Genomic DNA, 14,064 nt, shown 5'->3' on the forward strand with positions numbered 1-14,064 from the left:
CAGTCAGTGCGCAGCGGACCAGCAACGATGGCGGACGCGTATTCGTATGCTCTGCTCGTCGAGCTCGGAGAGCACAAAGTCCCAAAACTGAAAAACAAGTTAGTGAAGTACTTCCAAAGTAAGAAAGCTAACGGTGGCGACTGTCAAGTTGAGTACGAGAACGGCAGCAGGACGGCGGTGCTCCGCTTCCGCACAGAGCAGGGTGAGTTCTGCCCGGTAAACTAGACCGTATGTGTACATTTGTCATTTAAAAGTAAAAGTAATGGTTTCCAGTTTCCAGTTTCGCTGAGAGCTGTTTTTCTCTCCTCAGACCAGAAAAATGTTTTGGCGAAAGAGGCGCATCAGATCCCTTTGGATAAAAGCGTGTTGAAGGTGACGGTCCGCTTGATAACAGATGAGACAGCAACCCAGGTGAGTATTTTAAAAATGTTAGTTTTTAAAAAATGAGCCATATACAAAAATGCCAGAAGCTGTGGCGTGTGTGCCAGTAGAGATTATTTTCGAGACCCCACCTAGAAGTTCCTTTAGTTTCACTTATAATGTGCCAACCGTGGCAGAGCCTATATGGAGAGGTCACAGCTATAACAAGTCATTCCTATGTTAACGTTGTAGTGTTCACTTTCTGTCCTCATTTCAGAGGAAGTAGCATTTCTCATTTGCTTGGGGTCACTGACTCTGATGAGACTGTAGTTCTGTAGACTGTAGAGAGACTGTTCTAGTTGTGAGATCAGTGAGATAAGCTGTAACAGAGAATAAACATTTTAAAAAAGCAAGAAAAACTGTCCCTGTCAAACTGGCAGTCATGTGAATAATCATAAACCTCAGGCGTTGCTGCACATTGTGATTTATGGCCCTCTCTGTTCTGGGTGTTTGGAATACCATTGTGTTCTGAATTAAAGTTACCAAACACCTAGACAGCATTATAATAAGGTTATTTCTTTTGACACAACAACTGTTAATTTTCATGTATTTGATTTATTTTCATATCAGCTGACACTGTTGCAGGTGAGACTGCTTACGTGAGAAGAACAGAGGTAGTTAATTTCTACATATATATTGTTTTATTCTGTACAGGACACTCCGTCTGAGAAACGCAACAAGAAATGTAAGTACTGCCACAAATTCCTTCTCTGTAACTGTGTTTTTTGTTAGATAATTGTTTAATTACTTCCGGGATAGTCACACACACACAAACACATAAAGGAAGTGTTATGTCCCAGCACTGTGGAACATTCCTATTGTCCTCTCCACTTCTCTGTTGATCCTCGAACACACTCACCAAAAAAGTACAACATGTTTTAAGGTATGAGAACACACCAGTTTTAGCCTTCTTATCAAGTATCTGGTTTTGCATTTTAAATTAAATCATCAACCGGTTTTAGTTGATAAAGTCTACTCATAGCCTGATAGGTTAATGTTTTTATGCATGCATTTGTGGTTATCAAAAAGTTTGTATTTACTCTAACTTGTCAATAGATATATCTGGACCAGACTCTAAACTTTGTAGCCCACCATTCAAACCAAATTGAAATGAAAACTGGAAGACATTCCTTCCCAGAAAGAAATCTGTTCTCAATTAGTCGAATGTGAGATCAATCAAGTACATTAATGTGGTTCCAAAGCTGAATCCATATAGCTGCACGTTGGGCAGACAGCCACAAAAAGCATAAACAGCATGATGTAGTGATGATGTTTAACCAGGAACTGCTCTATTTTCTGAAATCTTTTTAATATAACCTCTTAATGCCTTTGCTGAGATTTTAGAATACGATAAATTGCTGTAATATGCAAAACTTTTTTTTCAATGCTATTGTGGCCACGTTGTGTGTCAGCCTCACGACCACTCAAACCAAACCATTGTGAGTATTTCCTGTTTGCTAGTCATTCTGTTGTATAGAGTCAAGAAATAAGCACACAAATTAAAGTATGTGCTCAAACATACACACATTGTAAAATACAATGTTAGTGGTAGCATATTTGACCTTGTATCGATAATGTAATAAAAACCAAGGAAAGAGACATCACCAACCATCAGCTAAACAGAACACAGACGCTGATGCAGCACCAAACAGACAGCCTCCAAAAAGCATGCAGTTGATCGGAAGTAGAGTTATAGATGTTTTTTGTAAAAGGTTCAGAACTTTTTTTGGTTATTTACTCTGTGAAGGTGACAGAAAAAACTCCTTCCTTGTAGTAGTGTCAGGCAGATTTGAATTTCCTTCTTAAAGGGATATTCCGGTGTAAATTTAATCCATGGTCTAAATCACTGTGAAACTGTGTTAGACTCCCTCTCGAGAGATCAGGTTAGCAGACTGCTAATTTACGGAGTTTTATCAACATCAGAAACGACCGCACAACATCAATACATTGCATAAATGGGTCCAAATATAAACCGCCACCAAAAAGCCACAAGTAATGCTCAGAACAGCACCAAACTTCAGCAACAGTACAAATAGGTTCTCAGCACATAGTCTGGGGCATCTAATCTCCGCTATCTTATATTTGGATCCATTTACTGCAGTGTATTGTTGTCTTGCGGTCGTTTCTGAGGTTGATAAAACTCTGTAAATTAGCGGTCTGCTAACTTGATCTCTCGAGAGGGAGTGTAACACAGTTTCACAGTAATTTAGACCATAGATTAAATTTACACCAGAATGTCCCTTTAACTCAGAAAGCCACCATCTTGACATAAAGCTATTCTCAATAATGTATTAATTGTTAGTTCAACTGGTCATCATTTAATGTTTGCTGTTAAGCACTGAGCACAACAGAAAATGCTCACCATTTTTCAGCACAGACTTTTTTAATATTGTTTCTGATGATTTCTAAACATACATTGTTTAGAAACTTCCCTTATTTCTTCAGTTTTGAGAACATTCTGCTTCACTTTTATACTGAGCTTTGAACAGGTCAGTTATGCACATGTTTTGGGTAAGCTTTCTGCTAAACCATGTGATTTCATATAAATGCAGTTAGTTTCTGTTTTGGTTCCAAGCGCATGCCTCTCTACTTGTGCTCTTTCTCTTTCATCTCCTCTCCCTCTGTCTCTTGGTTTCTTTTGCTCTTGCTTATTGTCTATTTGGGCCGATGTAAATGATCATATAAACATCAGTAACATGAAAATACATTTACCAGCAGTGATTGACTCGATCTAAAATGGCTATAAAGTAACGCCCATCCCTTCTTCCAGTCAAAGTTGATAGAAATAGAAAATTGTGTCTATTTTTTTCTTTTTTACTTTATCGACGGTGATATGTTGTGGCTTCTTTCTTGTGATAAATATACTTATTGTAAGTTGCTTTGAACAAAAGCGTATGCTAAATGTACATGTAGTGAAACTTTTGGCCGTCTTGTTCAGGACAAGGCAGGACACATCTTTACATAGACTATAACTATTCATTATTTTCACCACTGAAAAGCATGATTAGTTTATCATGCTGGCACATGTATATTGTAAATTCATCATGTTTATAGTTAATACTTTTCAACGTGCTTGAATCTGGGAACCAGGGTGGCTGAAAAATTGATCTTAATTGCATTTCATTTTTAATTTAGAAAACTATAATATTTTACAGATTTTTTTGTTTGTTTGTGTTTTTTCCAACATAAATTAGCAATTAGCTGAACTTAAACTATTGTTCTAACTCAGCAACTCAAGCATATGCAACATCATTTTTATGGAAAATACTCACTTGAGCCATGTCATCAACATATTTAAATAATTCAAAATTGCTGTTGTACAGTGTCTTTTCTTTCGCATACACCGAAAATAGTGCTAGAGATAAAACACAGCCCTGCAAGGCCCTCTGTGTTTTAAGATAATCTTATCAGAGAGAGTCTTTATAATATAGACTCTTTGTGAGCAGTCAGTCAGTGCACAAAATTGTGGTTGTCCAACAGAGTAAACCAAACAGAGACAAACCTACAAAATAACAACTTTAAGAAATGCCAGGTAACAGGCACAGACAGCTGTTACAATTTCCTGATTTTCCTTCATGTTTCATTAGCAGCAGATGTTGCTGTGAAGGACAAACTAACTGACGAGCCAACACCTGCAGCCGAAGTTAAGACAGAGGAGAAAGGCGGAGATGATGAGACAGAAGACGAAGAGATCAGCTCCACTACGGCGGTTTTAGGAAATATTCCACAGTCCTTAAACCAGGATTTTTTGGATATGCTGGTGGAGAACATTGTAAAGGATGTTGACTACACTTTGGAATTCATTCCTGACATCTCATCTGCTGTGGTGACTTTCCAGAGTGAAAAAGGTACTACTAGTGTACGCGCGTGTGTGTGCGTGTTATTAGGTCTGATGACAACAACAACAAATGTAATGATCAGCAGCTTCTCAGTGAACATCTCCGGACCTGGGCTATACTCGGTATGTCAATTTCCCAGTGGGTATATGCCGACCGATAAATTCCATAAATCACTGAGGTACTGTAACTGGTCTCCGTCGTCATTCTCAGAGGTTACAGTTACAGTTCCTAGGTGACTTATGGAATTTACTGGTCGGCATGTACTGGTAGCTTGCTAAAATAAGTGCTATGCTGCTGCTCTTGAGGGTACCTCTAACAAGGTAACACAGTGGGTTGTGTGTCCCAACACAACTGTACACCAATCTTATAGAAATCTAATGGCTGTATAAGATATGAACAGAGCCTCAAAATCAAGTAAAGTCAATGAAGAACTGCCTTCAACCTCTGTTCTTGACCAGCAGGGGGCAAAGTCTGATTGCTTATTCTTACTCCAGTTATTACTCCAGTAGTACTACAGTTTTGATTGACAATTTTCTACCACAGTGTATCCTCAGATTCTCAGTCTAGTCGAGTCAGGATATCCAACCTAGTTCCACCTCCCTGTCCAAATAGGCTCAATTGTAGCTCCAAAAAACCAAGATGGAGTAATGCAAAACTCAAGGCTTCAAAACTAAAGTTCACAAAACTATTGGTGACGTAACTGTGGGTTTACACTTATATACTTCTAGAAGCATGAACCCTGTGGGAAATTTCAGTATCTTAGTTACCTGACCATCTCCTCATACGAAAGGTCATGTCTTTTGCTTCGCTTTCAGGGCTCATGTCTTTGTCTGAGAAAGCCTCAGAGCTATTTATTGTTTATGGAAGTTTGATTATCTCATTAACCTTAGCTTTTCATCATTATCACACAGAAACCACAGATTTCGTGACAAGATGCTCCCAAAACAGGACGTTCAAAAACAAGGGACTATCAGTCCAGGTTCTTGAAGTCACAAAGCAAGTTGTAGCTGAAGACCTGGGTGATTCTGATGAAGATCTCCTCCGCCTTTATTTTGATGGGAAAGCAGGTGAAGTGGACAATGTTGCACTAAATGAAGTGGAACAGTCTGCCATCATCACCTTCAAATACCATAAAGGTAACACAGTTTACAATACCATTTTAAGTGTTGAGGCCTTTTTTTCGTTCTGATGTTTTTGTCATGAATACTTTAACACAGAAAGTGAATATTACATAGCGAAAAAAGCTACATCTTTTTTTTTTTTTTTTTTGGAACAAGGTCAATTTTGCTGAACTTTCACACAGCAAATTTAGGCATCAACCAAAATGCATGCCACTTCACAACTCATTAGAATGATGGATCTGTCGATTATTAATGTTTGTCATCTGCCTGTATTTTATGACAAATGACACAAAATTATAAAGACAATACCACTTTTAACAAAGATACCATAATAACACTACAATGAAGGCTGACCTTTTGTCTGCCTTTATTTGAAAACAGAACCTGGCGGGAGCTTTTGGAAAACTCCTGCCAGGTTGAAGATTTTCAGAAACGCTGTTGTCAGTGTTGATGTGTAGACAGGAAAAACAGTGTTTTTTGGGTTAACTCTGTGTTTTGCATGCTTCTGACTGGCCATCACAGCCTTGCATCAAAAGGTTATATTGCCACCTGTTGCTTTGGCATGGGCTTGACAGCCTGCATTTGCACATAATCATGTAGCTGATGTGGACAGAATTTTTCTTTTCTTTTTACAAACTGGAGGACGAAAAAATGCATTTTTAGAAATACGGTGTAGATGTGGGCAAGGTCAAAAATCATACGGATTCTTTTGTAAGGTGTTGATGATTGTGATCCTGACCTACCATGCATCATCAGTCACAAAAACATGTTTTTTGCTGGAATATCGGCGAAAGTTTGCCCCCTTGAACAGGCAGTGTCAATGGGGCTGATGTATAGCTGCCTCGCTCAGTTAGTTTGTAACTAAGAAGCGGTTGATTTGCATGCAGGAATTTCAGCTGTTCGTATTGTTAACTTGTCATGGAGCCGTGTGTGAAGGCCTTTACTAGTTGTCTATACATGCAGTGTTATGAGCATCAGAGATTACCATCTTTCAGTGAATTCTGGACAATATGACAATGTAATGTTTGATTGGAATTTCTTTCTCTAGCTGTTAAGGAAATCCTGAAGAAGAAACATCAAATCAAAAAGAAGGACATCAGAGTTTATCCTTTTTACAAATCCCTTGGAACAGCCCTTTATGGCAAAGACAAACCTTCACCAAAACTCCCTGCCACCATCTCTGAAGCCACTGACAGTGCTGTTTGGAGATACCTTAATGACAATCAATCAGCAGCAGAGACTATTCGTGGCCACTTAGCAAAACACTTCTGCAATGTGAACCTCGACAAATCTACTGTGCTCTTGAGCCCTGAGTCTTCACTACTACAGCAAAAGGATGCCAAAGCCATCATCAAAGACTGGAGGGATACTGTGAAGTCAGCCTTTGCACAAGCACTGTCAAAATTCAAATCCCTGAAGCTTGAACCAGAGTCCGAGTTATGGGAAGAGTCTGAGGCGATGATCAGAAAGGCTTTAGTGAATGAGGATGTGGTTGTAGTGTCTGATAAAGCCAATGGTGTTGTATCAGTGGCTGGCCTTGTTGATAATGTCAACAAACTACAGCAAGCTCTTTGTGAATCCATGAACAAGATTGCCAAAAGGGTGCAGAGGGAGAAATCAAGCACAACCCAAAAGATCACAGTGTCACAGTCGATTTATAAACTCCTGTGTCAAGATGGTCTTCAGGACAAGCTGCAAGGCATTTACCCAGATCTCAAAATGTCATTCACAAAAGACAGTCCAGATTTGATGGTGACTGGCTTATATGATGAGATCATGAAAACACAGCAAATCATATGTGATGCAGTGTTTGAGCTAAAACGTCAGAATTTAGAAATAGATAAATATGTGCTTGACTTGTTGAAGGATGAGCAACCGGAGGAGCTCACAGAAGCTCTCCTCATATCCAATGGAATAAATGCAGCATTTGAGATCAAGGCACAGAAGGTGCGGCTCATTGCTGCTTCTGACAAAGATCTGAATGATGCCGAAGACCATCTGGTTAAGCTGCTAATATCTCAATGCATTGACGTTGAAGACAGTAATGTCTTGAAGAAGCCAGAGTGGAAGCACCTGGTCAGTAGTTTAGAGGAAGCAAACAATAAGTCATACAAGAGAATTAGAATCCACACCACTGGTCAACAAGTTGTGGTGTGTGGCCACAAGAATAATGTCATCAGTGTCAGCAGGGATCTTAACAGCTTTTTAAAGCAGAATGCTCATGTGGAAGAAACTGTGGCGGTCAAGTCCGACACAATCGTCAGATACATTGAAAAACTTAAATCTTCTGGATCCGCTCAACTGAATGACAAAGTGGCTGTGTCTTACAGAAAGAAGGCCATCTGTCTGAGTGGTTCGAGAGAGGTTGTCACACCGAGCAAGGCTTTGGTTGAAAACTTGGTCTCTTCTTTGAGCTTTGACAGTGTAAGCATCTGCAAGCCTGGAATGAGGAAATACTTCCAGGATAATGAAAGAATGGTTGTCACCTCACTCTTAAATGAAACTGGCTGCCAGGTCCAACTTGTTGATGAGACTGGTGGTGGGCAGGACGACTTGGGCAAGGGACAGTTACCAGGACCTGTGTACCAGCTTCAGACAGCTGATGGGGTAGAAATAGCTGTTTGTAAGGCAGATATGTGCAGGTACCCAGTGCAAGCAGTTGTCAATGCTTTAACTGAGGACTTGAAACTTAAAGGAGGTCTTGCAGCAGCACTTCTTAAAGCCGGCGGCCCTCAGTTGCAGGATGAATGTGACAAAGTAATTAACTTAAAGGGACATCTCAAACCTGGTGACTGTGTCATAACTGGTGCAGGGGGGCAGCTTCGCTGCAACAAAATCATCCATGCAGTAGTGCCCAAGTTTGATTCCAAAAAAGTCCAGAAGTCTCGGGCGCTGTTGAAAAAAGCTGTTAAAGAAAGCTTAGAACTTGCTGAAAAGCATGGCTGCCTCACTGTGGCTCTACCCACTATTGGCAGAAGCCAGGGATTTATGCCCAATGTGTGTGCAGAAACCATGATAAAGGCAGTGAAGGAACACCTTGATGAAAAGTTTGACATCACCCTGAAGACGATCCATTTTGTTGACAGCGATGACAGTGCTGTTAAGGCTATGGAGGCAGCTATCAGACATGAGTTTGGGAGTCAAAGTGTCAGTCAGCCTCAACAAACTCTTCCGAGCAAAGTTACCAAGTCTCCAACTATGAACTGCTTGGGTCAAGCACAGACCAAAGAGGGCTTGGACATCACTCTGATGAAAGGAAATATTCAGCATGCCACGGTAATTTGATTTTTTTTTTCTCAGTAGTATGTTACATTTACTGTAAACAGTCGGTATTAGAACTTACATTCCTACACAGGGAATACAGACTATTACTATGGTGTATCTGAGTTTGGCCCCATAGAGGTTGATTGATTCTTTTCTGACTGATTTCCCAGTAATGATACTCGACTGTTCCATTATTTAAAAAAAAAAAAAAAAAAGGGTAAAATGAAGAACTAATAACATTTTGTTAACACATTCTTAGACGGAGGTGACAGTGAACACTGTGTTTGAAGATCTTGACCTGAGAAGAGGAGCAGTTTCAAATGCCATCTTTGGTGCGGCTGGAGCCAAACTTCAGCAGCTGGTAAATGCAAATAATGCTAGTGGAAGTGTTGGTGAGGTCATTGTCACTGAGGGCTGCAACCTGAAGAGCAAACAAGTCTTTCATGCAGTCACACCTCATTGGGACAACGGACAAGGCACAGCTGAAAAGGTAATGTCGTATATATTATATTGTATGACTTGATCTGAAAGGTCAACATACATAATCAGGAACATCCCTCAATCTGCTCTCTTACCTTTTCTGTATGTAATGATACTACTTTGTATATCACATGAATACTGCTTTCAGCTATTGTCTGTTGTATTTCAGCTCACAAGTCATACATAAGCTGGTTTATGGCTGCAAAACTAGTGTGAACTAGAAAGATTGTATTTATGTGTTCCAGATCTTGAAGGGCATTTTCAAGGATTGCTTGAACAGGGCAGAGGACACGGGTCTGACCTCCATATCCTTCCCTGCTATCGGCAGCGGAAACCTTGGTTTCCCAAAAGACCTTGCAGCCTCAGTGATGTTGGATGAAATCATAGCGTTTAGCAGTAAGACTCAACCTAAGCTTCTGAAGGAGATCATGATCATACTTTACCCTGGAGACGCGAAGACTATCCAGGTAAGGAAATAAAACAAGCTTTGTAATACTTGAAAGCCCTACGTGCTAAAATAAAGCAATATATTAGGTCTGTGTATCTTAATTTGCTGTGATATTTGCAACTGTTTTTGTATCAGGTGTTTAACTAATTTTCCCTCCAGGTTTTTAGTGATGAATTTCAAAAGAAGTTCCCCAATGCCTCAGGTGTTTCAGTGCCCACAAGTTCCCCACAGAGTACAGGTATGAAATACTGTTGCAAGATTTTAATCTGTATAATCGCTGTTCTGTAATGATATCCAGAAAGGCAGGCAAATCATTCAAAAAACTTGAGACTGAAACATACTTTTATTTTTTTATTTATTTAATTATGAAAGCTTTTCTTAATGATCTTTTTGTTGCCTGCTCTTAATTCTGTATTTGTGTCTGCTGCCTCAAGGTGTGTTCTCTAAAGTTGTCTCAAGCTCAGGAATGTCTGAGACCAAAATGGGAAGTGTGGTTATACAGGCGGTCACAGGAGACATAACCAAGGAGACCACTGATGTCATCGTCAACTCCTCCAATGAAAAATTCTCTCTTAAGTCAGGTAAATTACAGATCCGCACACTCAACACTTCATTGCTCTGTGCACCTCTGGTTAGATGTGAAACTGCATTTTGTCGTCTCAGTACTGTGCTATGGCAATAAAAACAAACGTGATCTCAAAGTTGAATCTTATCTTAATAAAATATATCCCAAACTGAACTCTTTAAATGAAGGTCATATATAATTATATTATTTGATCTTCATATGTATTCTCTAGGAGTATCAAAAGCCATTCTGGAGGCAGCTGGTTCTACTGTTGAAGATGAATGTGAAGAACTTGGTAAGGAAACATTTACACCTACAGTTGACACCTGTATAAGAATGTTCTTGCTTGGTGAGCATGAACATGAATAAAGAGTCAATTATTAAGACAATTCTTGATCGATACACAAGATTGTTCAGAGAGTGTGACCTAAAAACAAACAAACACACACAATGTCAAAAGGTCAGAGACATTCAGATCTACTGTGTACACCTTCAGGTGCCCAGCCCAACCCAGGCATGATAATGACCCAGCCTGGCAACCTCAAGTGTAAGCAGATCCTCCACCTAGCTGGACAGTCAGATCCAGTAAAAATCAACACGGTTGTGAAAGATGCACTCCAAATGTGTGTGACACACTCACACACTTCTGTCTCACTTCCTGCCATTGGCACAGGTAAGATTAATCAGCAGAACTTCATGCTTATTATTGCAAAATGTTGACATTGACCCCATCTCAGCTGATGAGTTTGTAAACATTAATTAAACTGATGAATCCCTGTGATGAAAATGTACAGTTTGAATTGGGTTTGCAATCAGTTAAGATTAAAGTAGGTTTTTATTGAGAAAGATTTTCTTCAGATCCTCCTTTACACAGAATATGTTTTCCAGAACTTTAGGGAATGTTGATGCATTAATCTTATTGATTGAGAGAGACTGATCAGTAGACAGTTGTGTGTGTGTGTGTGTGTGTGTGTGTGTGTCTACGTTTATTCCGCTGTTACCTTTGTAACCTGCTGTAGAGTCTGTTGAGTGTGTAATGTGTTCTGTGCCATTTTAGGTCAAGGCAATGTTAAAGCAGGGCAGGTGGCAGATGCCATACTGGATGCAGTCATTGAAGTGTTGAGCCAAAACCCCTCCAGTACTCTGAATACAATCCGGATCGTTATTTTCCAGTCAAACATGCTGAAAGAGTTCAACAACAGTATGCAGCAAAGAGAAGCCACTGATCCTAAAGATAAATCAACATCCATTTGGGGAAGAATAACCTCTGGAGTCAAATGTAAGCACAGTGAAGAGAATAATTTTGAGGTTCATTTTCCTAAATCCTAAACTGATGAAGATTTTAAATTCTAATGCAGTTCTTGGTATTTATTCTTTCAGCACTTTTTACTGGAAGTCCTGACAAGCCAAAGAAAGTAGATGATTTCGTTGTCATTGAGACTGTAAAAGCAGACCCTGCCTGCATCCACATCTGCGGTGAGTCACAGGCTAAAGTTGACTTAGCCAAGCAGTGGATCAACAAGCTGATATCCAAGGAGCAGGACAGCAAGCCCATATCAAACAAAGCAATCCACAGCCTCTCTGTTGCAAACATTAAGCGCATGGTTGACATCCAGAAGACGATGAATGTGAGCATAAAGACTGTGAACCAGAAGGACAAACCCTCAATCATCATTGAGGGCCTCACTAAAGATGTGTTAAAAGCCAGCATTGAAATCGATGAGATGTTAAGTGATGCAAGAGAAAAGGAGGACCTGAGGAAGAACGTGGCAGAATGGCAATACCAGGAGGGGTCTTCCTTTCTGAGTTTTGATCTACAGACCAACTACGATCTTGAGAAAGCGTTTGAGAAGAAAATACCATCTGTAAAAGTTACCATACAGGGTCAAAGCTACACAGTTCACACGTCAAGTGGACTTGCTGCTGATAACCAGGGACGTACCCTTGAGATAAAGCGCATTGACAAAACAAAAGGTACCTGTGTCCTCTGATAAGTGTTCAGTATGTTGTATGTTTTTTCCTAAATTGACAACCCACTCAGATGTTTGTGTAATAATTATCCGAACATTTTTGCAGATTGTATTTGAGTTTAAAAAAACGTAACAAAACTGTTGATGTCAGGAATAATTAAATGTAAATTTTTATGGTACCAGATGACGACATTCCTCTGACTTGGGATGCCATGCCAGCAAACACCACGAGTCAGGCCTTCCCCATCACAGCCGGGACACCAGAGTACACTGAAGTCGAGAAACTGTTCAGTGCCACATGTACTCAAGCCATTCTTAAGGTAGATTAACACGCACTGTATTTTTAAGAAATACTGGTCTATCTGTCACATTTCCATCCTCTTGTGTCTCATCATCAGGTGATAAACTAATCACACAACAATGTTCTTTTCCCTCATTTTAGATTGAGAGGATCCAAAATCCTGGTTTGTGGAAGGCCCTACAAATCAAAAAAGTGGACATGGAGCAGAGAAATGGTCATCAGAACAACGAGAAACGTCTCTTCCATGGTACCACTCACGACACTGTGGCCCTCATCAACGACTCTGGCTTCAACAGGGTTTTTGCAGGAAAGAATGGTAAGAAGTTTATGTAGAAAAATAAGGGACGCTGTTTAACCAGACAGTTCCAACTCAGTAGTTATTGACTACCTCAATAACTTTCTGCTGTTATTCCATTTTCAGCTGCTTATCATGGCAATGGCACATACTTTGCAGTCGACGCCAGTTACTCTGCCCGGGACACCTACTCAAAGCCACAGAATGGGGAGAAGCTCATGTACCTCTGCAGAGTGCTGACAGGGGATTTCGCCCTTGGAAAACAAGATATAATCACCGCACCGGCCAAGGATACCACCGGGATTCAGAAGTATGACAGTGTTGTGGACAATGTGGCCAAGCCCAATATGTTTGTCATCTTTCATGACTGCCAGGCTTATCCTGAATATTTGATTACGTTCAAGCAATAACAGATCTCTTACATTTGACAGTGCCTTACATGATAAAGCAATCATTGCTGATTATCCGTTGATTAATGTGTTTGTGTCAGCATTTGCTTAAGATATTTTGCTTAATCTTACAATGAGGCCTGTAATGTAGTAACAAGTTTACAACCAATGATGATGATGATTATAAGGGTCAATCATGAAAGCATGAGTAGGCCAGAACCATATAGTGTCTTAAAAACATCTGAACAAACTGTGGAGTAGTCATGGAAGAAGAAATCAAAGAGAAGGTTGTGGAAACAACTTTATGTTATGTACTGTGTAATTGCACTGACCACTGTGGCTCCTGGGACGCTAATATAAAGTACCTGCTCTGTTTTAGGAAATCATGTTATAATGAAAGCTTATCTGTGTACACATATCTACAATTACTTTTGGTTTTGTACGTACATAAACGTATACATGCCACTAACCAACAATGCAGAAATAAAGTTTGATTAAATCACACTGATATAGTCTGTTCTGTTTGTTTTCTAGGGCTGCCCCCGACCAACAACAATAATAAAATGTATTTATCTCTGCTTTCAAACGTTCAGCCGCCATGGGCAGTTAGCTAGGCTACTTACATGTTTAAGGTGGTACATCATGTTTGTCGTGGAGGAGTGATAGGCGAAGTTTTTCTTGCAAAGTTTGCATGTCACCTGCTTTGGGTCATCCTTCTTTTCAAAATGATCACATATTTTAGAGTCTTTCCCGACATGGTTGGGTATTAATTGTTAACTGTCTAACCATGATGTCGAAGGGACCTGCCGTGTTAAAAAAAACAAACACTGACAGTGAGTCAGTGTCACGACTTCCTGTATCAGGCCCTTCAAATTAAAAGCCCTCCAGCCTTTTATACACAGGCCAGCCGCCAGTCACATAGATTTTGACTTAATTTTGACAAGACACGGCTCGAAATGTTTTTGGGTTTTT

At 39.9% G+C, this 14,064-nt stretch overlaps 1 protein-coding gene across 1 annotated transcript; it reads left to right on the forward strand.

Moving 5' to 3' along the window:
* Positions 1-3: 3 nt before the first annotated feature.
* Positions 4-13,596, forward strand: parp14rs1 (poly(ADP-ribose) polymerase family member 14-related sequence 1). Its single transcript, XM_030428461.1, has 17 exons — positions 4-202; positions 311-411; positions 1,075-1,105; positions 4,011-4,268; positions 5,171-5,395; positions 6,429-8,656; positions 8,904-9,134; positions 9,370-9,591; positions 9,732-9,810; positions 10,007-10,153; positions 10,370-10,432; positions 10,634-10,810; positions 11,195-11,416; positions 11,518-12,111; positions 12,291-12,427; positions 12,550-12,724; positions 12,830-13,596. Exons 1-17 carry the CDS (start codon positions 28-30, stop codon positions 13,111-13,113), a joined length of 5,349 nt encoding a protein of 1,782 aa, XP_030284321.1. The 5' UTR covers positions 4-27; the 3' UTR covers positions 13,114-13,596.
* Positions 13,597-14,064: the final 468 nt, after the last annotated feature.

The sequence above is a fragment of the Sparus aurata genome, chromosome 9 (assembly GCF_900880675.1).
Source record: "Sparus aurata chromosome 9, fSpaAur1.1, whole genome shotgun sequence".
Lineage (NCBI taxonomy): Eukaryota > Metazoa > Chordata > Actinopteri > Spariformes > Sparidae > Sparus > Sparus aurata.

Bases quoted from the DNA above. Each gene is read 5' to 3' on its own strand.
- parp14rs1 (XM_030428461.1), top strand. From the start codon at position 28: ATGGCGGACGCGTATTCGTATGCTCTGCTCGTCGAGCTCGGAGAGCAC. The intron at 10,433-10,633 runs GTAAGGAAACAT...GTACACCTTCAG, and splicing joins AGATGAATGTGAAGAACTTG to GTGCCCAGCCCAACCCAGGC. The intron at 10,811-11,194 runs GTAAGATTAATC...GTGCCATTTTAG, and splicing joins ACTTCCTGCCATTGGCACAG to GTCAAGGCAATGTTAAAGCA.